At 34.1% G+C, this 24,254-nt stretch overlaps 1 protein-coding gene across 4 annotated transcripts in view; it reads left to right on the top strand.

The window, feature by feature from the left end:
* CDH18 (cadherin 18) overlaps positions 1 to 24,254 on the top strand; it is a 458,591-nt gene that overhangs the window by 402,868 nt on the left and 31,469 nt on the right. For all 4 annotated transcript variants that reach the window (XM_036064734.2, XM_078066588.1, XM_036064737.2 and 1 more), the window contains exon 9: positions 18,255 to 18,376. In XM_036064734.2, coding sequence (XP_035920627.1) covers positions 18,255 to 18,376 — 122 coding nt within the window. The remainder of the gene's footprint in view (positions 1 to 18,254; positions 18,377 to 24,254) is intronic.

Here is a 24,254-nt window from a genome sequence, read left to right as displayed (position 1 = left end):
GAAAAGAAAAGAAAGAAAGAGAAAAATGAAAGCTTATTCTTTTTACTGGATAATAAATATTCTTTCAAGGTTGTATGCTATGGCTTACTTTTCCTTTTATATGACTCTCTAGTAAAATAGTGGGACTTTTAGGCACTCAAGAAATAGTTATTAATATAGTTTTCTCAAGTAAATAGCTACCATTTCCTTATTTATGCCTCACGTCAAGATAATGTATAATTTTATCCACACTGCTTTTCAGAAATTGATGTTATGATCATAACTTACTAATAGCTAAACCAATGAGTACTTTTCATTTCTGATCACTCCGTGATTTCTTTGTGATATTTGACTATATTAATCATTCTCTTTTCACTTGGCATTTTCTACTTTCTTAGCCACCATTCTAATACTTTGGTATGGTATAATTTATCATTTCTATCCTAAACTACACATTGATTAATTCACTCAAAATATATTAATAAATGATACCTGCCTGGCAGTATCGTATGTTAGGCGGTAAGGATACTGAGGACCCTATTTCACTTTGGAGCAATTCAAGAAGCTCATGCAGAAGACAAGGTAAATAGATGATTGCACTATGGATAATTATTGTGGCAATAAGGTTTTTAGGGGCTAGAGAAACATAACACCATGGTAGTTTAGCCTCCCTAAGAGGATCAGTGAAGGTTTCATAGACAGGATAATGCATGGATTCAGTCTTTTTTTTTTTTTTTTTTTAAGATTTTATTTATTTATTTGACAGAGAGAGAAACACAGCGAGAGAGGGAACACGAGCAGGGGGAGTGGGAGAGGGAGAAGCAGGCTTCCCGCAGAGCAGGGAGCCCGATGCGGGGCTCGATCCCAGGACCCTGGGACCATGACCCCAGGCGAAGGCAGACGCTTAACGACTGAGCCACCCAGGCGCCCCTGCATGGATTCAGGCTTGTGATGAAGGATGAGTAAAGGTTAGCCTGCATTCTGTTTCCAGCTGTACCTGTATTAGCCAGGGTTCTACAGAGAAACAGAACCAATAGGATTTGAATCTAGAAGAATTCAGAATCAATAAAGAGATTTATTTTAAGAAATTTGTTCCTGCAGTTATTGAGGCTGGGAAGTCAAAACTCTGAAGAGCCAATGTCCCAGGTCAAGTCCAAAAGCCAAAACCAGAAAAAGCCACTATCTTAGTTTAAAGGCAATCAGGCAAAAGAATTTTCTCTTATTCAAGGGAAGGTCAGCCTTTTTTTTTCTAGTCAGGTCTTCAACTGATTGGATAAGGCCCACTCACATGAAGAACAATGTGTTTTAGTCTATCTTTTTTTTTTTTTTTAAGATTTATTTACTTATTTAAATAATTTCTGCACCCAACGTGGGGCTCGATCTCATGACCCCAAGATCAAGTCACATGCTCTACCAACTGAGCCAGCCAGATGCCTGTTTAGTTTACCAATTTAAATGTTAATTTAATTCAAAAACACCCTCATAGAAACAAACAGAAAAGTGTCTGACCAAATATCTGGACACACCATGAAATAGAAACTTGTTGTAGTCCAGTATCTAGGGTTTTATGCATGTTAAAGTTTGCAAATCACTGGCTTAGGCTATTCTAAAGTAAATTATTATTAAGAAACATTGCTTCCAATCACAACTTAATTTATGTCATAGCTCCATTTAGTACTAATACCAAAGGCATGAGTACACACATACGTCCTGAATTTTTCTTTATAAAATTTGGCCCTGTCTGTTCTCAGCTTAATTCTCAGAAAAACGTATATCATACTTTTAGTCACAGATCGTCAAACAGGCCATGTTCTTTCAATAATTATATAATCCCTTCATCTCTCAATGCCCTCTGCTCATTCTGTTCTGCTTTACAAACATCTATTTACTTTTAAGAACTATTTCATATGTCACAACATCTGTGAAATCTTCCTCAACCTCTTAGGCAAATTTTACAGCTTCTCCTTCTATATTCTAACTTTATGCATGGCTGAATCGAGCACTTATCTCTTATTAGATTTAAATATGGCACTTATCACATTTTACTGTAATATTTTTCCCCTCTACTAGATTGTGAACATCCCAAATCTAAAAATCAGGTCTAATTTATCTTTATCATAGTATCCACAAATACTAAGAACATTTCCTGACACATCAAACTGTGTTAGATACATGAATACTTTTTGTCCTTCATTTCTGTACCTACCTTTACTGCCCAAAAACTTCATGACTTACTACACAGTTCAATGATCACTAAATTATATATATTTCCCATTTTGCCTAAAATATCTATTTCTCTAACTATTTCTCCTTGTTCTGTGCACCATATGTGAGAGAGTATCCTGATCAATACCCTGAAATGGGACCCCCATTGTTCATTGCTTGGCTGACAGTTGTATTTCCAAAGGAGCCAAAGTCAGGGAACTGGTATTGTATTCATACTTCTAATAAGTCTAAAAGGTTTCGGGTCTTACCAGAGTTCACAAATTAAAGAACAGCACTACTTGTTTTTTGCACTGTTACAATGTTTTCTTCAGCTCTCTGTTTCACTTCTCTAAACAAATTATATGCATAACTCAGTCCAGAAACCAATGTTTACGGCTGTTTATTTGTTGACTCTTGTTTTTTTTTTCCTCAATTCTCATGCAAACATATTCAAAGATTAGGACCCACAAATTTCAAATTTAATCTAAATGTAACTTTAGGTGATGGAAATTAAATTTAGATTTTATGAATTCATTCCTCTTTGCCTGAAATAAATTTTTGTTAGCAGCAGCATCTACCAATACAAAATTCCATTACTGAAGAGTGAGTGGCTTTAAGTCCCTCTAGCTTCTACACGTTATTTTGCCATTGTCAGCGTGCTTATTTTGATATAATAAATTTGCCTTTCACAAGTGTGTTCATATCAGTAATTCCCCTTAACATACAAAAGGATCCTATTTGACACTTTTTTCCTAGCAGACAAAGGGAAGAGCAGCCAAAGAAATTGGTATTGCTTTAACCAAGGATCAAAAGTAATAAAACAAAATACTTTTATGAAATATTTGTTTATAATGTATATGTCAGTGTATTAATTACCTGTTGCCATGGAACAGATATGTACAAAATATCTAAAAATAATTCAATTTGTTCTAAATTTAAAAGAAATTTATTGGCCCACATGCCTGTAAAGTTCATAGGTAAATCAGGCTTCAGGGTTACTTTGATCAGGTCCCTATAACTATTTTTCTGTGATTTTTTCTTTTTTGCATTCCTTGGTATCTCATCTTTTACTTTAGTGTTGCTATATTATAGTAACAAGCAAGAAGGCCTGTGCTAACTTGCTGTATGGTAACAGGATGACTGCCACCTGAAACTGGATTTCACGCATCCTCATTCACATCCACGGTGAGATAAATTGTCACTTCAGACATTCATTACAAATATTGCTCCAGGGGTGCCTGGGTAGCTCAGTGGGTTAAGCATTTGCCTTCAGCTCAGGTCATGATCCCAGGAGGGGGAGGGGGCGGGGTTGATGGAGCCTGACTTCCAGGTCCCTGCTTAGCAGGAAGTCTGCTTCTCCTTCTCCCTTTGCCCCTCCCCCCACTCATGCTCTCTCTTGCTTGCTCGCTCTCTCAAATAAATAAATAAAATATTAAAAAAAATGTTGCTTCAATTAGGTCTGAACTTAATCTCCATTCACTGTTTTTAAAAATTGTATTTAATACATAATATGTGCCCATAAGTAGATAAATTATGGCAAAATGTATGGGGTTATTCACATTGGTTCAGGACCATCAAGGCCCATTTCTTATCTTTACTTGCAGGCCAATTCCATTCAAACCTCTTTTGAGTTTTACCCATGGGAGAATTTGGGTGATGCAATTATAATATATACTATGTTCTATTTTTTGTTGTTTTTTGTGTAATATGCCGATACATTTGAGTTCTTAAAATTTGCACTATCCCAATCTCAGTATCAAATTCTAGAAGAATGGGAACAAATGTCTTTATTCAAAAGGAACTTGAATAACTGAAACAGTTATTTGCAGCACGGCTAAATATTTCTTTTATAGTTTTCCTGGCTCTTCAAATTTCCAATACCTTTTCCAATTTCCTTACATATATCAGATAATCTTGCTTCTCTAGTGCTTATCAAAAAGAACAATCAGAAAAGGGTTTCCACAGTTTCCTGCCATCAGATCTAGCAGCCTAGCTAATACTGTGGGCGTTAGTTTCCATAAATCTGGCTTCCTTCAAGGTGCTGTGAGTGAGCTCTCCACACCATGTTTATGGCCACCCCTCCATGTAGGCCCTAAATCCTCATCTTTCTTGTTCACTCAGTCACTGAACTGTCAATTAATTCCTCTCCTTTAACTTCATTTTCCCCCTCCATAATTCCACTGTCTTCAAAAATAGGCTTTAATTCTATCTGAAAATAAAATGTACTCAAGCAAACAAAAACTGAGAAACTACCTTGATTTAGTGTTTCCAAAGCCAGATACAACTGTATTATCCGATTCCCTTTCCTGATAAACTTCTTGAAAGAGTTGCCTGTATTCACACCCTGCACTCTCTATCCCCATGCTCTTTAAAATCCACTCTTAGGGACACCTGGGTGACTCAGTCGGTTAGGCGTCTGCCTTCGGCTCAGGTCATGATCCCAGGGTCCTGGGATTGAGTCCCGCATCGGGCTCCTTGCTCAGCGGGGAGCCTGCTTCTCCCTCTCCCTCTGCCTGAAGCTCTGTTTACTTGTGCTTTCTCTCTCTCAGTCAAATAAATAAATAAAACCTTTAAAATAAATCCATTCTTAAAAGACTTGTCTTTACTACTTCACCAAAATTATACTTGTCCTCCGTATTCCAAAATATGAAATATAATTCTCTCCTCCATTTGCTCAGCAAAGGAGCAATATTCAGCACAATTGACAACTTTTTCAAGAAACAGGCTCTTACTTTGGCTTACAGATGTAGAATGCTCTAGATGCTCTTCTTCCTTCACTGGTTCTTCTACCTCAGTGTGCTTCTTAGTTCCTTCTCATCTCTCCATTCATTGAATAGTGGGGCATCCTGATTTCCAAACCTTAGACCTACCTGGAGTTATTGCCCACATAATCTCATTCAGTCTAATGGCTTTCTATAACATCTATATGTAGATGACTCTCAAATTTACATATGCATCCACTTTCCCCCCGAATTGCATTTTAGCCACTCTAATCTCTTCTCAGAGTTCTCAAACTCAAAATGCTCCAAGTAAATAGTTTCCTCAAAATCCAATTTCTCTCTAAATCTACTCCTCCAGAGGCATTATCTATCTCAATAATGATGGCTGTAGACCAGATTGCTCATGAAAATCACTCAGTGTCATATTTGGCTCCCCTTTTTTTCTCATGCTACACATCCAATTCATCAGAAACTTCTATCAGCTATACTTTAAAAAATATCCATAACTCAACTACTTCATAACATTTCCATCACTCCCATCCCTGTCCAAACAACCATCACCCCTCAGCTGGAATACTGCAGTAGCTTCCGAAATAGTCTTTTGCTCTTAACCCTAGCTTCTTTTAATCTATTATCCAGAGAACTACCCAAATATTCCTTTTTAAATAAGTAGTACCATGTAGCTCTCTTTTTCTTCCAAGTTTTTATTCAAACTGCAGTTAGTTACATACAGTGTAAATATTATTCTCAGGAGTAGAGTTTAGTGATTCATCACTTACATACCACAATGCTCATCACAAGTGCCCTCCTTAATACACATCACCCATTTAGCCCATCCTCCACTCACCTCACCTCTGGTAACCATCAGTTTGTTCTCTATAGTTAAGAGTCTGTTTCTTGGTTTACTTCCCTCTTTTTTCCCCCATGTTCATCTGTTTTGTTTCTTAAATTCCACATATGAATGAAATCATATGGTATTTGTCTTTTTCTGACTGACTTATTTAGCTTAGCATAATACACTCTAGCTCCATCCACATCATTGGAAATGGCAAGATTTCATTCTTTTTGATGGTTGAGTAATATTCCATTATAAGTGTATATATATATATATATATATATATACACACACACACACACACACACACACACACACACACACACACAATTATATACCACACACACACACATTTATACACCACATCTTATTTATCCATATACCAGTTGATGGACATTTGGGCTCTTTCCATAATTTGGCTATTGCTGATAATGCTGCTATAAACATTAGGGTGCATGTGTTCCTTTGAATTAGTCTTTTTGTATCCTTTGGGACAATACCTAGTAGTGCAGTTGCTGGGTCATAGAGTAGTTCTATTTTTCACCCTTTGAGGAACATCCATATTGTTTTCCAGAATAGGCTGCACTGGAAAAGGCACCCTGCACTCTCTATCCCCATGCTCTTTAAAATCCACTCTTAGGGACACCTGGGTGACTCAGTCAGTTAGGCGTCTGCCTTCGGCTCAGGTGGTGATCCCAAGGTCCTGGGATTGAGTCCCACATAGGGCTCCTTGCTCAGCGGGGAGCCTGCTTCTCCCTCTTCCTCTGCCTGAAGCTCTGTTTACTTGTGCTTACACAAGTAAGCGGATTCTCTGGGTTCTCCTTTCTACACATCCTCTCCAACATCTGTTGTTTCATGTGTTGTTAAGATAAGATATTCCCAAATAAATTAAGACTCTAAAACATGATACTCATAATGAATGACTCAAGATAGACACACATACATACACTGCCAAACAAAGGATAAAGGTAATACATATCTTCTCTTTTTACTTTAGTTTTGGGTAGAGGGAATGAAAATGTGAAAATGTTACCCATCAGAAATTGTGTATATGATACTTCTTACAAATCATTTTAGATCACCTTGGCCTCAATAACTGTAATAACAGAAACATAAAATATGTGATACAGAAAAACTTTCAAACAACCAAAATTGAGAAAGTACATTGCTGTTGAATAATTCATTAAAAACAAAGAAAATTATCTCAAAAGGATGGTGTAAGTTTCAATAAGGAATAATGACAAAGAAAGTGGTACACATGAGAACACCTTTCTTTGTAATAACAAAATGTCAAATTTGACAGATTAACAAACCCACAAATATCATCATCATCATCATCATCATCATCACCATCATCACTTATAGGCACAAATTTGAGAAACTTGATCCAAATTAAAGCACTTAAAAGTTATTACAATGTATAGAAAGAGAGTAAAATGTTTATTGTTCTTATATTTTCCAGAGATACCCAAGCATGTTAATATTTCTGGGTTAAGAAAAGAAAATAAATTTAGTATACAGATTTAAAATTAGAAGACATAACAGGATAAAGCCTTAAAATACTGGAAAATAATACTAGGAGTGATAAAAAAATTTTAAGACAAATTTGAAGTACACAATGAAGTGGTAAAAATATATATTAATAACCAAAGTGGTGTAATTGTAATAAACCCTCCTATTAAAAAAAATTACCATACTGAAGTGAAGTAAGGAAAAATAAAATCATCTTATGCTACTTGTAATAGGCACATATGAGATATAAAGATATAGAAAGTTTTAAAATAAAAGAATTTATTTTAGAGAGAGAGTGCGAGCAGGGGGAGGGGAGAATCCTGGAGCAGACATCCCACTGAGCACAGAACCTGATGCAGGGTTCCATCCCGAAATCCTGAGATCATGATCTGAGCCAAAATAAAAAGTCAGATGCTCAACTGACAGAGCCACCCAGGGCCCCTAAAGAATACATACAATTTTCAAGCATACAAAGCAAAATATATCGACATTAATGACATGCTAAACCACGTAACAATTAAAAAAAATGTGTTGATACAAGATATATTTTCTAAGAACCATACAGTCAAATTGCTACAAGACAGAGTTGTTTGCAAGTCAGTGGGGAGAATAGATGGACACCTCAACAAACAGGTGAAGACGGAGCTATGATATCTGGTTCTGCAAAGAAAGTAAACTTACTTATGTACCTTACAACTACGCAAAATATTCCAGTGCATAGAAGATAAACATAAAATTTTAAATGAAATGTAGGATAACATTACTGTGACTTTGGAATAGAGAAAGTTTTATAAAAATACAAATTGTACAACCCATAAAGGAAGACATTGATAAATAAAACAATGAAAACTGTGCTTAGTTGAAAATTAGCCCATAACTTGCTATCATGAATGAAGTTGTGTATCCATATATGAGGTGTGTGTATGCTATGTATACACACATATATCTCTGTTAATATTTGGATAAATTAAAGTAATTGTACCAAAGGTTTTCCAATTAGAATTATAATATATGTCAAATATATTGATATCTTAAGTATATGTCAGTCTTAATAATAAAATGAACACCAATTTAAGAGCCACTCACCTCAAAGAAATAAGTTTTAAATACACCCCTTAAAGGTGAGTGGGTGGCTCATTCGGTTAAGCATCAGACTTGGTTTCTGCTCACCTCATGATCTCAGCGTAGTGAGATCTCAGCATGGAGTTTGCTGGGGATTCTCTCTGTCCCTCTCCCCTACTCCTCCCTGTGGCACTCCCTCTCACTCACTCTCATTCAAATAAATAAATAAATAAAATCATAAAATAAATAAATAAATAAATAAGTAAATACACCTCACTATTACATCCTTCTTCATTCCAGAGCTTATCGATATTGAATTTAGTATTATTTGTCCCTTTCTTTTCTTTATAGTTTTACCAAATACATTTTGGACATATATATATATATATATATATATATATATATATATATATATATATATATATTATGTATGTAACTACATCTTTGGCTCATGGATATTATACATAGATAGGTTAATATTATATGCACTTTCTTTGTTTTTTTCCTCAGTGCTATGTTTTTAAGATTCATCCAGGTAAAGAAATACAGCTGAAGTTTTGTTTTTGTTTTTTTTTTCATTTTCACTATGATGAGAAAATAAATCTATTTTAATTAATGTTTAAAAATCCCAATGTAGGGGTGCCTGGATGGCTCAGTTGGTTAAGCGACTGCCTTCAGCTCAGGTCACGATCCTGGAGTCCCAGGATCAAGTCCCGCATCGGGCTCCCTGCTCAGCAGGGAGTCTCCTTCTCCCTCTGACCCTCCCCCTCTCATGCTCTCTCTCTCTCTCTCTCATTCTCTCTCTCAAATAAATAAAAAAAAATCTTTAAAAAAAAAATCCCAATGTAGGGGTGCTGGGTGGCTCAGTCGTTAAATGCCTGCCTTCAGTTCAGGTCATGATCCCGGAGTCCTGGGATCGAGCCCCCGCATCGGGCTCCCTGCTCTGCGGGAAGCCTGCTTCTCCCTCTCCCACTCCCCCTGCTTGTGTTCCCTCTCTCACTGTGTCTCTCTCTGTCAAATAAATAAAATCTTAAAAAAAAATAAAAAATAAAAAATAAATAAAAATCCCAATGTATCTCAGTTGTTATAGCTTCATATATTATTAATATTGCTGATATAACATGTCTTGTACATGTTTCCTATTGTAAATATGAAAACTTCTCAATATATGTAACTTGGGTACACATACCAAGAGTATATGATATATTCTTAGAAGTATTCTCAAATGTTTTTCAAAGAGAATGTTTAACATGTTTTTAATAAATACATAATAATAATCAATGATTGACCCAGAAATTAGTATGTATGTTTAATATATGAGTTAAAGCTCCCTAAATATATTTCATTTTATGCAGTAAAATTCCACTCTAAAATATGCTTGTATTCAGTTCCAAAATTATATTAGCTGTCCCTAAAGTCTCAGCTTTTGTGTTACTTGAAATTGTAAGAATTTAATGGTTCCAGAAAAGATGTCTTAATACCTTGTATATGAATCTCAACACATTTTAGGGAATTATTTACTAAACACAAGGTAACAAAATATTTACCCTATCTGTTCTTGTATATTTAAATTGAAGGTTTTATATTTTGGTCTAAGGCTTACTTTGAGTGATATTTTATATACAATAAGGGTCAAGTTTAATTTACTTCACATTTTTTTTTTTTACTTCACTTTTTAATTTCCAGTGAATCCATTATTTGTTATAAATGCTATTTCTCCATTTAATAATCATGGCAACTTTGTCCATTAACATTTGACCGCTTTTGTTTTTGATTAACTGTCTCTTTTGTATGCACCACTAATCATATAAGCATATATTATATAGCATTGTACATACATCCACACACACAGTCTTATGCTATATCACTGTCTTGATTATTGTGGCTACTTACTAACACTTAAAATTAAGTTCAGCATCATTCTTTCATCAAAATTGTTTGGGCTAACTTAGGACATTTTCAGATAAATTTTAGTATCAGCTTGTCAGATTCTTCAACAATATCAGCTGGAATTTTTATTGTATTGCAATTAATCTATAGTTCACGTTTGGGAGAATGGATGTCTCAAAAATACTGAGTCTTTTATCTATGAACATAATATATGTTTCCACTTAACTAGGCATTTTAAATTTATCTTAGTAATATTTGTAGGTTTCAGCATACAGATGCTGAACATATTTTATTTGGTTTCATTTTTTTCATGTTACATAAATTTGATATTTATTTAAATGTTTATTTTTATTATTGTAGAAATAGATGTTAATATAAGTTTGTATCCTACAGTATTGGTAACTCTCATATTAGCAGTAGCAGCTTCTTGTAGATTATTTGGTCTTTTGTACACGGATGATCCCCTCTAAAGAAATACAGATTTGTGTCTAACTTTGCAATTGGCATAACATTTCTTTCTTTCTCTAATTGCACTGACTATAAGCTTTAATATGATTCCCAGGAGAATTGCTACAGGATATATCCCTGCCTTTTTTTTTTTTTTTTTTTCTGATCCTTAGGTTAAAACATTCAATCTTTCACTTGTAAGTATGACAGTTACAGGTTTTTGTTATACAATTATTCAGGTTGAGGAAGTCTCTTCCATTCTTACTTTACTGATTGCTTTTTTTCTATTTAAATCAAATACGGTGTTATGTTTTGTTATATTTTTCTGCATCAATCGAAATAATTATGTGTGTGTGGTGAATTATATTTATTGATTTTTAAATGTTAAACAACCAGCCTTTCCTTCCTTGAATATATCCCACGTGGTTACGATGAATGTAATCAAAGCTGGAGGAGATCCTTGCACTCAGCTTATGGGTCTCTCTACTCTCAAGTAGCATAGTTCTTCAGCGTCCGTTTGCCAAAGTATGAGAAGAATATGTTCATATAATTTCAGTTTTATAGTCACTTATGACAGCAGGTTAGTCTGGTATCAGTTGCTATTTCTGGCCAAAATCTGAATTTTACATTCTTTTTTTTTTTTTTAATGTTTTATTTATTTATTCATGAAAGTCAGAGAGAGAGAGGCAGAGGGAGGAGCAGGCTCCCCGCCTAGCAGGGAGCCCGATGTGGGACTCGATCCCAGGACCCTGGGATCGTGACCTGAGCCGAAGGCAGACGCTTAACCATCTGAGCCACCCAGGTGCCCCTCAAGTTTACATTCTTAAATTCTATTTCAAAACCTGTTAACCTTACCTTTGTAATTATTTAATTTATTTAAATATTACACCAAAGAATGTCATAGATGTGCATAATGGAATCAGGATTTGTGTAGTTCAAGCTTAAGTTTTCCTAAGACTTGATAAAAGTGATTTTAGCTAAAAATAAGACTATTATAATATTTCAGGGAATTTCATTAAAATGCTACTGTTTTTAAACTGTTTTGAACATATCTTCATGTCCTTCCTTCCCTTGGAATAAATTTGGGGCCCAAAGATGATGCAATAAGTGTGATTTTTTTTTTAAGAATGGTGATGCTGAACCCCAAGCAGCAGCAGATCCATTCTCAGAGATAAGGCCTTATCTCTACACCAGAGTTGAGATTGCTGAAAGATTAGATATTCGGATATTTTAGTACAAATGTTTGAAAAAAAAAAAATATATATATATATATATACACACATATATATATATAATTTTCATTAATGATATCCTATGTTAGTTGTTTTCTGTAATTAACAAAACCACTTTTGAATGCTGACTGTATCAGATAAGAAAAATTTTATTATCCTTACATTACTTACCCCCCAAAAAATGCAAAATGATGGTCCATTCTATTAGTGAACTTCTGTCAGCATAAAAACACATGATTGCAAATGTAGTTCAAAGGATAGCATGATACTTGATCACAAGCTGAATTTGTGGGGACTCAATAAAGATGAAAACTCGATGATCACAGACACTATAGATGACCAAGAAGGAAAATAAATGTAAAAACTCTGAATTATCACAAAAATTAGAAAATAAATGGTACCTTTGTTAGATTCTTTCATGCAATGAATGGGCTGATTTTAACAGATTTTTTTAAACTGTTTTTCAATTTATATGGCAAATGCATCATCCCGATGCAATTAATTTCACTTAGAGGTGAATTACTTTGACTTTATGGTTCTAACTTAAAGAACAAAACAGCATTTATTCCTAAAATCAGAGGCATAATTTAAACTTTAGCAGCTTCCCGCTTATTTAGTCTCAGGCAAAAATACTAAGACATTTTAGGAATTTCTGGAGGATTTAGGGGTAAGGAGGAAAAAAAATATCATAAGAGTTGAGACTCCTTTTAGGTAATTCACTTCAAAGTGAATTCTTTATGATGATTGGGCCATTAATAAAATTTTATACAGCAAACTGACAAAAAACCACATAAATACATTGAGTTTGGGGTGATGTGTTTCTAAATACTTAGTAATTTTTGAAAGAGCTTCTAGACAACTACCAGGTTTTTTGAACTACTATAAAATAAGTAAGGGATTTAAAATGTATAGGGTCAGTGAAATTTTTTATCTTATAAATGTCATAGAATGTTTTATTTTAAACCTTCTTATTTGGCAACAAGAAAGAAACATTTAAGAGTTAATCAATTAGATACCAGATATGAATTCTTACTTATCCATTATAACAAATGATTTTGAATACAATATTCGGTTTCTCAGTATTTAAACAGGATACAAAGCAGGAAGGGAGGAGAGAAAAGGAGCATCTGCAGCACACCAGGCTTGTACAAGGCATTGTGATGGTTTTAGCCATAAAACAGTTCTTAAATAGATTAAACACTCATATTAGTAAGGAGTATCTATCATCTATTAGTTATTTTATCTTAGTTTCTTGCCTAAAAATGATATATGACTTTTACATACAAATTTCAAAATACCAGTTAAAAAGAGCAGAACAGTCTCATTTCAAAACAAATAGGTTGAATGAGAATTTTCAGGGACGCCTTGGTGGCTTAGTCAGTTAAGTGGCTGATGCTTGGTTTCCACTCAGTTCATGATTTCGGGGTGGTGAGATCAAACCCCATGTCGGGCTCCACACTCAGTGGGGAGTCTGCTTCAGGATTCTCTCTCTCTGCCCCACCCCTTTAATAAAATCAATAAATAAATCTTTAAAACAATTTCAGTTTCATCTGAGTACTAGTTTGCAAAATTTATTTTTATATACTTATTTTTATTTAAGGAAATATTAGAAACATATTTGTTAATAAAATATTAGCCTAGCATTTTAAAATGGCCTAGCCTCAGTTCACAGGAATGATTCATGAAAGTTCAGACTGTTTGGTTTATACATATTTGCTTTTAATGAAAACTTTTAATAGAAACCAAAGAAACACAGACCAGAAAACAAACAAACAAACAAACAAACAAACATTAATTAAACACATTTGTAACACGCATTTGGAAACACATCCTCATAAGCATGGGCATTTATGAATCATAGACAGATATAAATGTGATTATTTAATTAAATTCATAATCACTGCAATTTACTATTGTAATATATGAGGTTTTTCATGTTGACTGAATGAAAACACATTTTGAGGAAAATAATCTACATTTTACAGACAAGAAAATTTGCACTAGTCTAAATTTATACATTTAAAAGTACTTAATACTGACTTTGGAATATGAATATTTAGATTAGACATCTATTGAATTCCCTAGTAAACTATACCACATATTCTAATGGTCATGATTTAGAGTTTTAGGAGGGAAATATATAAGTCATAACGACTATGGGATAAAAATAAATTGAACACTTAAGAATCACAATTGTAAAGAGAACAAATTGAAAAAAATACTAATATTTAATTTGTTTTCTTCATTCTATATTGATAATGGGGAATCTACGGGAGTGGTATATTTCATTGCTCTGTGTTTGCTAGAGCCCATCATAGTGGCATGTACGTATCAGACTTATCAAATGAGCTCACTGGATAAAATGGATTATTCCCCAAGTTATGGAAAATCCTCTAAAAATCATAGCATCAAACTAGCAATTGCACGGAAATACCGTATACCAAGACTTTCACTGCATCACTATCTGCACAGAGAGCACTCTGCTAATGTGAGCTGCTTTTACATTGGTATTGGGTAAAACATGGATGATTTTTAAATAGTGTAGTTGCTGCTAAAAATCACATGTATAGGATTGCCATCACATTGTGTTTTGTTTTTGTTTTGTTTTGTTTTTGATCTTCAGAAAGGATTCAAATGTGCAGTCTGCTCTCTCCCAGGATCAGTATTTTAAAATTTACATGATTTCCTTAATTGTTTCTCAAAAACACAATTTGGCAAGTTAAATAACTCATTGCAGATTAAGTAATGAAGGCATAGAAATAATAAATAACTTTCCAAATTTCGTGTTCCTAAATAGAGGGCTGGAAAGGGGATTCATATTTAAATTTGTCAGATTCCAATGTGTTTTATTTACTCTGCCATCAAAATGACTTAAAATTGAACAAACAAAAACAGAAACAGACTCATAAATACAGAGAAGAAACTGACGATTGCCAGAGAGGAAGAAGGTGTGCAGGAGGGTGGGTAGGCAATACAGCTGAATGGATTAAGTACAAATTTCCAATTCTAAAATAAATAATTGCAGCCTGGGGATGTGATCAGTAATACTATAATAACTTTGTATGATGACACATGGTAACTACACTTACCATGGTGAGCATTTTGTAATGTATGTAATTGCCAAATCACTTATGTTCTTGTACACCTGAAACTAATCTAATATTGCATGCCAAGTATACATCTGTTTAAAGAAAAACCAGTTGCTAGAAATAAAGCATGAAGATAAAAGTAACAATAGCAATAACAGAAATGTTGCATTAAGAACTTCAGGAACAGAAGAAAATGCTTCGAACACACGTGAATATGTTCACATTTTATAGGTAAAGTTATTGTCATTTGAAGGGTAACATACTAAACCAGTGGCTGTGGGAAAGAAAGAAGAGAAACCCAAAAGAACTTGCCAGTTTGCTAATTTAGAATTAGCTAATCTTATTATTGAGCAGAGAATACCAGAATGCAGGCAGGTAGACTGCAAGAGGATACAAAGCCATAGTGGGTTTTCAACCTCTAATTATCTGGAATTAAAGGCACAGTTTTTACACATCATGCTACTTTTAGTAAATAGACTGCAGGTATTCAGTTTGCATTGGTAATGACAGTAAGCTTACTCCAACATTCTGTTTTTCCTAACTCTTCATCAGCACCTCCTGAGGTTGCCCCTGGCAGGGCATGGCACACAGATCGTTAGTCGTAACCACACCAAGGTTAAATTCAGTTCAGCTTCCCCACAGAACACATAAGGGTAGTAGGTCTACAGATAAACAGGCATTTGTCTGATGCTAAACGCTGTGCTTTTAATCAGTAAGTTATGGAATAGTAATTATACACTGGAGTAATAAAATAATATTCGATCAACATAGAGTCTATTTCCATCTAGAAGAACTGAGAAGAATTGAGTTTCCTGTACCCCAGTATGGAATGAGTGGAAGGCCAGTCCCAGTCCAGAGTTCAGCATGAGCAAGACAGAGTGGGGACAGTGAGAAGGTGAATGTTGAACACGGTCAGATGCTAGTTGTTCTTTTATTCTAGCCTTTCGTCAAGATATAACCTTTCCAGAATCTTCTACAAATCTTCTAAATTGATCTAGATTTCTTTCTTTCTTTTTCTTTTTTTCCTAACTTCACTAAGGTTGCTTATAATTCTGCCTGCTCAGAAAATAACAGAGAACTATTTACTCAGGGACAATTAAGGCTGCTGATACTAATGATTAGAGCCAATAAAATTATTATTGCCTCGGATTTCTAGAACAGATTACTTTTGTCTGCTCTGAAAAGGTGAGCAAGTACCTAGTTGGGCAATATAGGAATACATGAAAAAAATCATATATGACATTTAGAGTAGAAGAGATATATTTATATACCGGCGAGAGTAAGGCCGTGAATATCCTATAATAAACCTTGGAGAATTGTAGAGCAAGTATGCTTTATTGTTCTTTTCCATACAAGTCTAAATAATCTTAGTACTTATAAATTTTAGAATCAGCTTTTAATTCTATGGACATTGGGATTTGCAACAGATTACACTGAATACACACGTCAGTTCAGAAGGGTTGGTTTTATTTGTGATTTTGTGTCTTCCTAACCACACACATGATATAGCTCTTAATTTCTTTAATGAAGTCTAAATAAGCTAAACTAATATGACACTTCAATAAAGTGGTCTGCATATAGGTCTTTCACATCCTTTGTTAGATTGATTTCTAGCTTCCTTATAGCTTTGTTAATTAACTCTAGTTTTTCACCATTAAGAATAATGTACGCTGTAGTTTTGTTTGTTTAGTGTGCCCTTAATCAGCAGGAGAAGGCACATTTCTACTTATTTGCTGAGAGTTTTTGTTTTTGTTTTTTTGCTTGGTTTCATTGTGTTTATCATCTATGGACATTACATTCTATTTCTTTGTTTTTCTGTATGTGTTGAGATGATTATTTTTGTTTGTCCATCCTTTAATTCATTAACCCTGTGAATAATTTTTATGCTTTTTAAAATGTCCTTCCTCATTTCTTTCTTTGTATCTTCCTTCCTTCCTTCTTTTTAATGCTATACAAAGCAAGTGTGGAACTAAATTGATAAAGATAGATTTTTTTCTTTTTTACACACCAGTGGAATGGGTTTCCTCTCATTTTGTTTAGGCTATTTACATGTAAAATCTCTCATGAGTGAGAATGTCTGGTATTGATATCGACAGGTCACAAGCCACAGAAAACAAGCTTTCGAGTATTTCCTCCGTCCTCCGTTTTCTGGGAAAAAGATGTATAGGACTGAAATTACCTGTTTCTTTAACTTTAGGTAAAATAATCTGGACGTGATTTTTTTTTTTTTTTTTTGCTTTAGAAAAATTATGTTTTAAATGAAATTTGATTTTCTTTAGTTACTGTAGTACTCCTCAGATTTTCTATTCCTTTTAGAGCCACCTATGGCATTTTTTATTCCATCCATATTCTTACTAGTTTTAGTATCTTCGGTATATGTCTATGTATATCCATACCCGCTTTTTTCAAATATAACTTCTCATGTTCTACTTTGATAAATTGATAAATTGATCTAGATTTTATGTCTTTTGTTTTAGTAATACTTTTTTAAAATTAATCTATTTTAATTTTGGATTTTTTAAAAATAATGACAGAAACATCAGCAATAAAAATATACATATTTAATTTTCCCATTATTAATTCTGCATTTATAGCTTTAACATGTAAAATAAACTAAACATTTGCCTTTTCCTCACATTTCAGAACTAATAAACTTACTGAAAAATGGAAAGACTGTGTTTAAGAGTTATTTAAGGTGTTATTTATAATATTTTGATATCTGCCAGAATTATATATTAATTCTATATTATGTTCTGATTTCAATTATTATTTCTCCCCATGTATGACTTAACATCACACACTGCATGCATTTTTTTTCTGTAAGAAGAAAATTATTCTTTGTGCAAAAATGGTAATTTTTTATTTTCTCCAAGTTTATTTAAATTTGAAAACTCAAACTTTTTAAAGATTATGTAATTTTTTTTTACCAACTGCTATGCTTTTCTTAAATTAACGATGAAACCAATTGTTCATCCCTTAGACTCTGACAGCATACAATGAATTCTGACAACTTTCCCCCACCCCAGTTCCTGAATAGCATGTAATTTCCTTGATATGACAAAATACCATTTTAGCATTCATGTCATGCCTTGGTGTTCATTTTTCATTTTTCTGTAAGTTAACGAGTCCTAGCAAAGAGTGCCATCATAAAGTTGTCTTTTGCCAAAAGTCCTGTTGCAGCATATGGAGTTAGTGACAAGCTACAGTATTAAGGAGATTTGTTTTAAACCAAGCCTCTAAAGTGTGCATGGAAATACTAAATATATCCCTGCATGTTTTACAGACAATCCTGGTTTGCTGAGCCATGTCACAGTGGGTATTAGAGTTCTGGATGTCAATGACAACCCACCCGAACTTGCCAGGGAATATGATATTGTTGTCTGTGAAAATTCAAAACCTGGCCAGGTAAGTTAATTGTTTCCTTCTTATCGTTGGAATGGGAGAAAAACAAGCAGCTCTATTTCTATTATTTTAGGTATAATCCTCAAAATCCCTCAATATTATTTTTGTGCTCAGTGAAAATAATTTTATAAAGCTTTATTTTAAGTACAAATAGATTTCTTTGAGAATCGTTGAAAATAAATTTTCTCCAGAACCCAAATGTAAATCAAAAAATGAACTCATTAATACATACATTCATCATACCAATAAAATTATATTGAATGCTTTGTGTGAAGCCTTGTATTAAATGAGGAGGAAACTGTGAACTTTCTTGTCCTGTGACATTGTACTATAGTTTTGCAAGATGTTACCAGTGGGGGAAACTGGGTACATAGCATCTCTCTATATTTCTTACAACTGTATATGAATCTATAATTATAAAAAAAATAGAAAATTTAATTAAAAGTAAAAAGATTTTTAAAAGATATAATACCTTAAAAAGAATAATATCAAAAGCTAATTTTTCATCCAAGAAAGATAAAACCCAGGGGCACCTGGGTGGCCCAGTTTGTTGAGCATCCACTCTTGGTTTCAGCTGGGGTTGTGATCTCAAGATGGTGGGATCAAGCCCCCCTAGACAGGCTCTGCGCTAAGCATGGAGTCTGCTTGGACTCTTTCCCTCTTCTTCTCCGTCCCCATTTTGCTCCTCCCCCCTCCCCCTACTTGCCCATGCACACACATGTTCATGCTCTCTCTCTCAAATTAATAAATAAAATCTTAAAAAAAAGAAAGATAAGACCCAGAAAACAATGGAACGATAATTCCCAACAGTTGCAAGATAATAACTGACAATCATGAATTCTTTTTTCTTTTTTTTTTTTTTAAATGTTTTATTTATTTATTCATGAGACTCAGAGAGAGAGAGAGAGAGAGGGGGGCAGAGGCAGAGGGAGAAGCAGGCTCCCCGCCTAGCAGGGAGCCCGATGTGGGACTCGATCCCAGGACCCTGGGATCATGACCTGAGCCGAAGGCAGATGCTTAACCATCTGAGCCACCCAGGCGCCCCATGAATTCTTTTTTCTACCAAAATATCCCTCAACAACAGACCAGAAAATCTCAGAGTTAAGCCAACAAAAATGTGAAAATCTCTTACCATAAGGTACACTCTAGAGCTTTTATTGGGTAAAAAAGAAAAATAATTACACTGGCAGCCTGGAGTCATAAGGAACCTTCAAAACAAACACAATCAATAAATATATTCATAAAAACTAAATCATTAATGAATAAATAGAAATCAAAGGAACATTTTCCAGAGTTTAAAATAGACGTCATATACATGGAAACGAGAGATCCTAAGTGAGAAAGACAAATGAAGTTAAATGAAGTTAAAGTATTCTAAACTCTTTTAATTTAAATTTTGGTTCCCTAAAATTTTAGAATTTTGGCCTCTTAAAATTTGAGCATTTCTAAGAAATGATTTATGTGACATTGACAAATGCTTTCTTCATCTCTAAAATAAAGAAAATTGTCGGAATTTCAGGGCCCTTCCAAGCATGAAATTTTATGAGTATATGAGTAGATGAGTCTCAAATTCCTTTAAATGTGGATTACTTTATTCTCCTCACATGGGAAGCCATTCCATTTTTTAGAGAAGGCTAAATTTGTGACAAAAATGTATCTTTATCTTCTGGGTCCCATTAACCATTTATATAGTATTTTTCTTTTCTTCAGAGAACTGTTACTGTTTTCAGAAAGCAATCACAAGACTTAGCACCCCTAAGATCTAATGTATATCGATTTATTTATGTGATTATGGTTATTATCCTTTGAAAACTATATTCATATTTAACATCATTGTTGTCTTTAATATTGTATGATTTTAGATGTCACATTAAGATACTTGGGTTCTGGGGGCGCCTGGGTGGCTTAGTCGTTAAGCGTCTGCCTTCAGCTCAGGTCATGATCCCAGGGTCCTGGGATCGAGCCCCACATCGGGCTCCATGCTCCGCAGGAAGCCTGCTTCTCCCTCTCTCACTCCCACTGCTTGTGTTCTCTCTCTCACTGTGTCTGTCTTTGTCAAATAAATAAATAAATAAAATCTTAAAAAAAAAAAAAAAGATACTTGGGTTCTTTATATTGCTTAAGTATCTGTTTCTCTAAACATTTGTTTTATCAAAATGAATTAAAACTTTTTACTGAGGGAATGAAAAGCCATTTGAAAATATTGTTTATTGCACTCTTATTTAAACAAACCATTGCCAAACTGTGTGGCCATTTTTTATGATTAACCTATTACAAGGGAAATGATCTGAATCTTTCTATTGCTTAATTCTGCCGCTTTTGGTTCATTTAACCTTTTGTTTGTAGCATTTCTGGATAAACTTTGCGTATTTTGATGCAGAGTAGGAATAGGGAACTCTATTTAAATAATGATTTGTGAAATAGGTTTTCTGAAGCATATTTGTATTGCCCAGCTGTACAATGTCTCCTCTTTCTATAATGATTGCTTTTAGAATTATAGATATTTTTATTATGGATGCTGTGCATCTAAATATAACAGCACGTGACCATGGCAGAGAGACGTGTCTTTTGTGAAGCAGAGATTTAAACTCCATATAACAGCAAAGTTCACGTTGAATCAGGTATCAATGCACCTGAACTGCAACAATATATTTCTCTGAGTTAATAAATTTTCCTGTTCTGAAAAAAAAATCTTTTAAGTACCTTGCATGAAAGAAATATTAAGAAAAAAATCATGCATGTATGAAATTTGAAGTCAGTTCCCAAAGTAAAGTGAATTCATAATAAATGAGATGGGTCTACATGTAGAAACTGAAATATAAATGATGGAAATGTTTTCTATCTTATTTATATTGACTTTCCCCTCTGTGTGTGTGTGTGTGTGTGTGTGTGTGTGTGTGTGTGTGTGTGTTTCATTACAAAGTAAACTTAGGAAGCATAACATATATTTAAAAAATTGTACCACCTAACACCAGCATACCTGGTGTTCATCACGTCTAATTATTAATAATAAAATTTGTATGAAAAAAATACCTAGATCAGTAGAGATTTTACATCAAGATTTTACAAAGGTCAACTCATTGAACCAACAGAAGTTAGTGTTATTATTAAATAAATTTATGATCCCACTTGAGATTATATTATAAACAAATTCATTGATTAATTTAAAGAAGATACAGTGTGTTCCATAGAATATTCTTTTTTTTTTTTATTTTATTTATTCACTGAAGAGACAGAGAGAGAGGGCACAAGAGGGGGGTGGGGCAGAGGGAGAAGCAGACTCCCCACTGAGCAGGGAACCCTATGCAGGACTCGATCCCAAGACCCTGGGATCATGACCTGAGCCAAAGGCAGACTTTTAACCAACTGAGCCACCCAGGCGCCCCTAGAATATTCTTTTAATTTAAATGTTTAGTTAGGACTAGCCCATTTACCTAACAGAAGACTACATTATTTGTATATATCTGTGACACTGACTAGTTTGATGTTTTCCCCCTTTAATAAACTACTCAAGAAGTAATAGACCATAGAAAATACATTTAAACAGGGTGATACATTTATTTGGTAAAATAAATACAGAATTGATTCTAATTAGTTTCTGCTAAAAGTGAATCGTTATTCATGGGCATTACCAAAATTACCATGGGCAATAATTACCATAATATTTGGTAATTATTTATAAATACCAACTATCAATTTGGATCCCCTCCCCCCTTTAGTAGAATAAATCTGTGACTGTGTTTTTCTCAGGTCTTTCAAAATAATCAAACACTTTATGCACAAATTACATAATATGCACATGATAGAAAACATCTAAGTTCAGTTAGAAAGATTGAGAGACAGAAAATAAATTGTTATGGATTGTACATCATCAACAATTTACACAAATGGAGGGCACAGGTAGCACAGTGTAGATAAATCATAACTGACAAAAGCATAGAAAATATTGATGACGTATACATGGCACTTATCTAGATATTTGCCAGAAGCCTACATCTTTTCAAAATCACAGACATGTTCACTTCTGAGGTGATTTTCCTAATAAAAGTCTAGGGAAACAAAAAATGGAAATCTATCTCCTACTGAAAGAGAAAAGGTGATTAGTAAACAGAAAAATTGAATATACCATTCCCTAATAAGAGGCTGTCTCTGAGTTCTAGATAAAAGCTGAGCAACATTCTAGGTTTTTGGAAGCATTTTTCAGAGCATTATGGAAGAATAAGTATGGATGCATGAGGAGCATTCTTAAGGAATTCAAAACGAATGGTTCACTCTTAAACAAAACATGGCAATCAGCTCATCTTTTGCTATGGACACGAGATCAAGAAGTTTTTAAGAAAGATAAATTTGGGGCACCTGGGTGGCTCAGATGGTTAAGCGTCTGCCTTCGGCTCAGGTCATGATCCCAGAGTCCTGGGATCGAGTCCCGCATCGGGCTCCCTGCTCCGCGGGAAGTCTGCTTCTCCCTCTGCCTCTCTCTCTCTCTCTCTCTGTCTCTCATGAATAAATAAATAAAATCTTTAAAAAAAAAAAAAAGAAGAAAAAAAGATAAATTTGCCATGAGTGAGCTTCCTAGTAAATTCAGATTTGAAATTACCTGTATAAAAATGGAAAGTATATTTTACTAATGATAACAGTAAAACAGTAAAGATATAATATAAATTATATCAGTGTTTAACAAATAGAATAAGCTCGTTTGTAAAAAGTTAAAACGGGAAGGAAATAATTGTCCCAAATTAGTAATAACAGGAAATATAAAATAATTTAGTTGGTTTAAATAAATTGTTTTCTGCCAATCTCTTCCAAAACCACATTCTAAGATAAGAAGTGAATTTGCAAACGTATCAGTAGGTTATGAAGTATCATCGAGAAAATAGGATTGTGCATTGGAGAATGAAAATGAGCAAGGATTAGGGGAGATAGGACATTTATTTTTGAAAAAAAAACTTGTATTTATTTTATTTAACCCTGAACACAATCTTGAAAATTTGATATTTTTATTTCAGTTTTATATTAAGTACCTGAGAACGTAGGTATTTTCCTCAGATTACACACTCTCTGAACTCTATGGAGCTTTTCACACTTGAGAAAAATTGTCAGATTGCTTCCAATTATCCATCAATTTATTCTCCTATCAAGTCAAAAATCAATAACAAGGGGGGAAAAAAGGATCCATTCAGAGACCAGCTGTAATTTAAACAAAAAAGAAAGCAAAAAACAAGGAGATATGTAGATTTTTCAGCTCATAAATTAATAGTGTGAAGGGAAGTAAAGAAGAGAAGAATGATAGAGACTTCTTGGGATATGTGGGGGTTGGGGGAAGCTTTTACCTAAATTTCTTGCTGAGAAAGTACATTCTGAGCAATAGAGAGCCATATGCAGATATGGATGAAATAGAACACTTCCATAGCCCAAAGCACTTTCTTCACTTCCCCTTTATGAAGACACATGTTTTTCTGGTCCTACTGTCACTGATGACTCCTTCTTAGTACTTTTACATTCATCCTCATCTCCCTGACCAACTAATGGACTCAATGCATGGATAGGAATTTAGCTTTTAACTGTTGTACATATTGGTATATTATTTCACTTGGGAAAGATTGAAATGGGATGAAATTGAGTAAGATGTTTTTAGAAATCATAGCAATTTTTGAAATGAACACACTATATTTCACATGCAGGAAACACTCTCTTTTTTAAGATTTTATTTATTTATTTGAGAGAGAGAAAGCATGAGCGGAGGGGCAGGGTGCAGGGGAGGGGCAGAGAGAGAGAGAGAGAAGCAGGCTCCCTGCTGGGCAGGGAGCCCAATGCACAGGGCTTGATCCCAGGACTCTGGAATCATGACCTGAGCCGAAGGCATACGCCTAACCACCTGAAC

This window comes from Halichoerus grypus, chromosome 2, assembly GCF_964656455.1.
Source record: "Halichoerus grypus chromosome 2, mHalGry1.hap1.1, whole genome shotgun sequence".
NCBI lineage: Eukaryota > Metazoa > Chordata > Mammalia > Carnivora > Phocidae > Halichoerus > Halichoerus grypus.
This window is presented reverse-complemented; position numbering and strand designations above follow the sequence as displayed.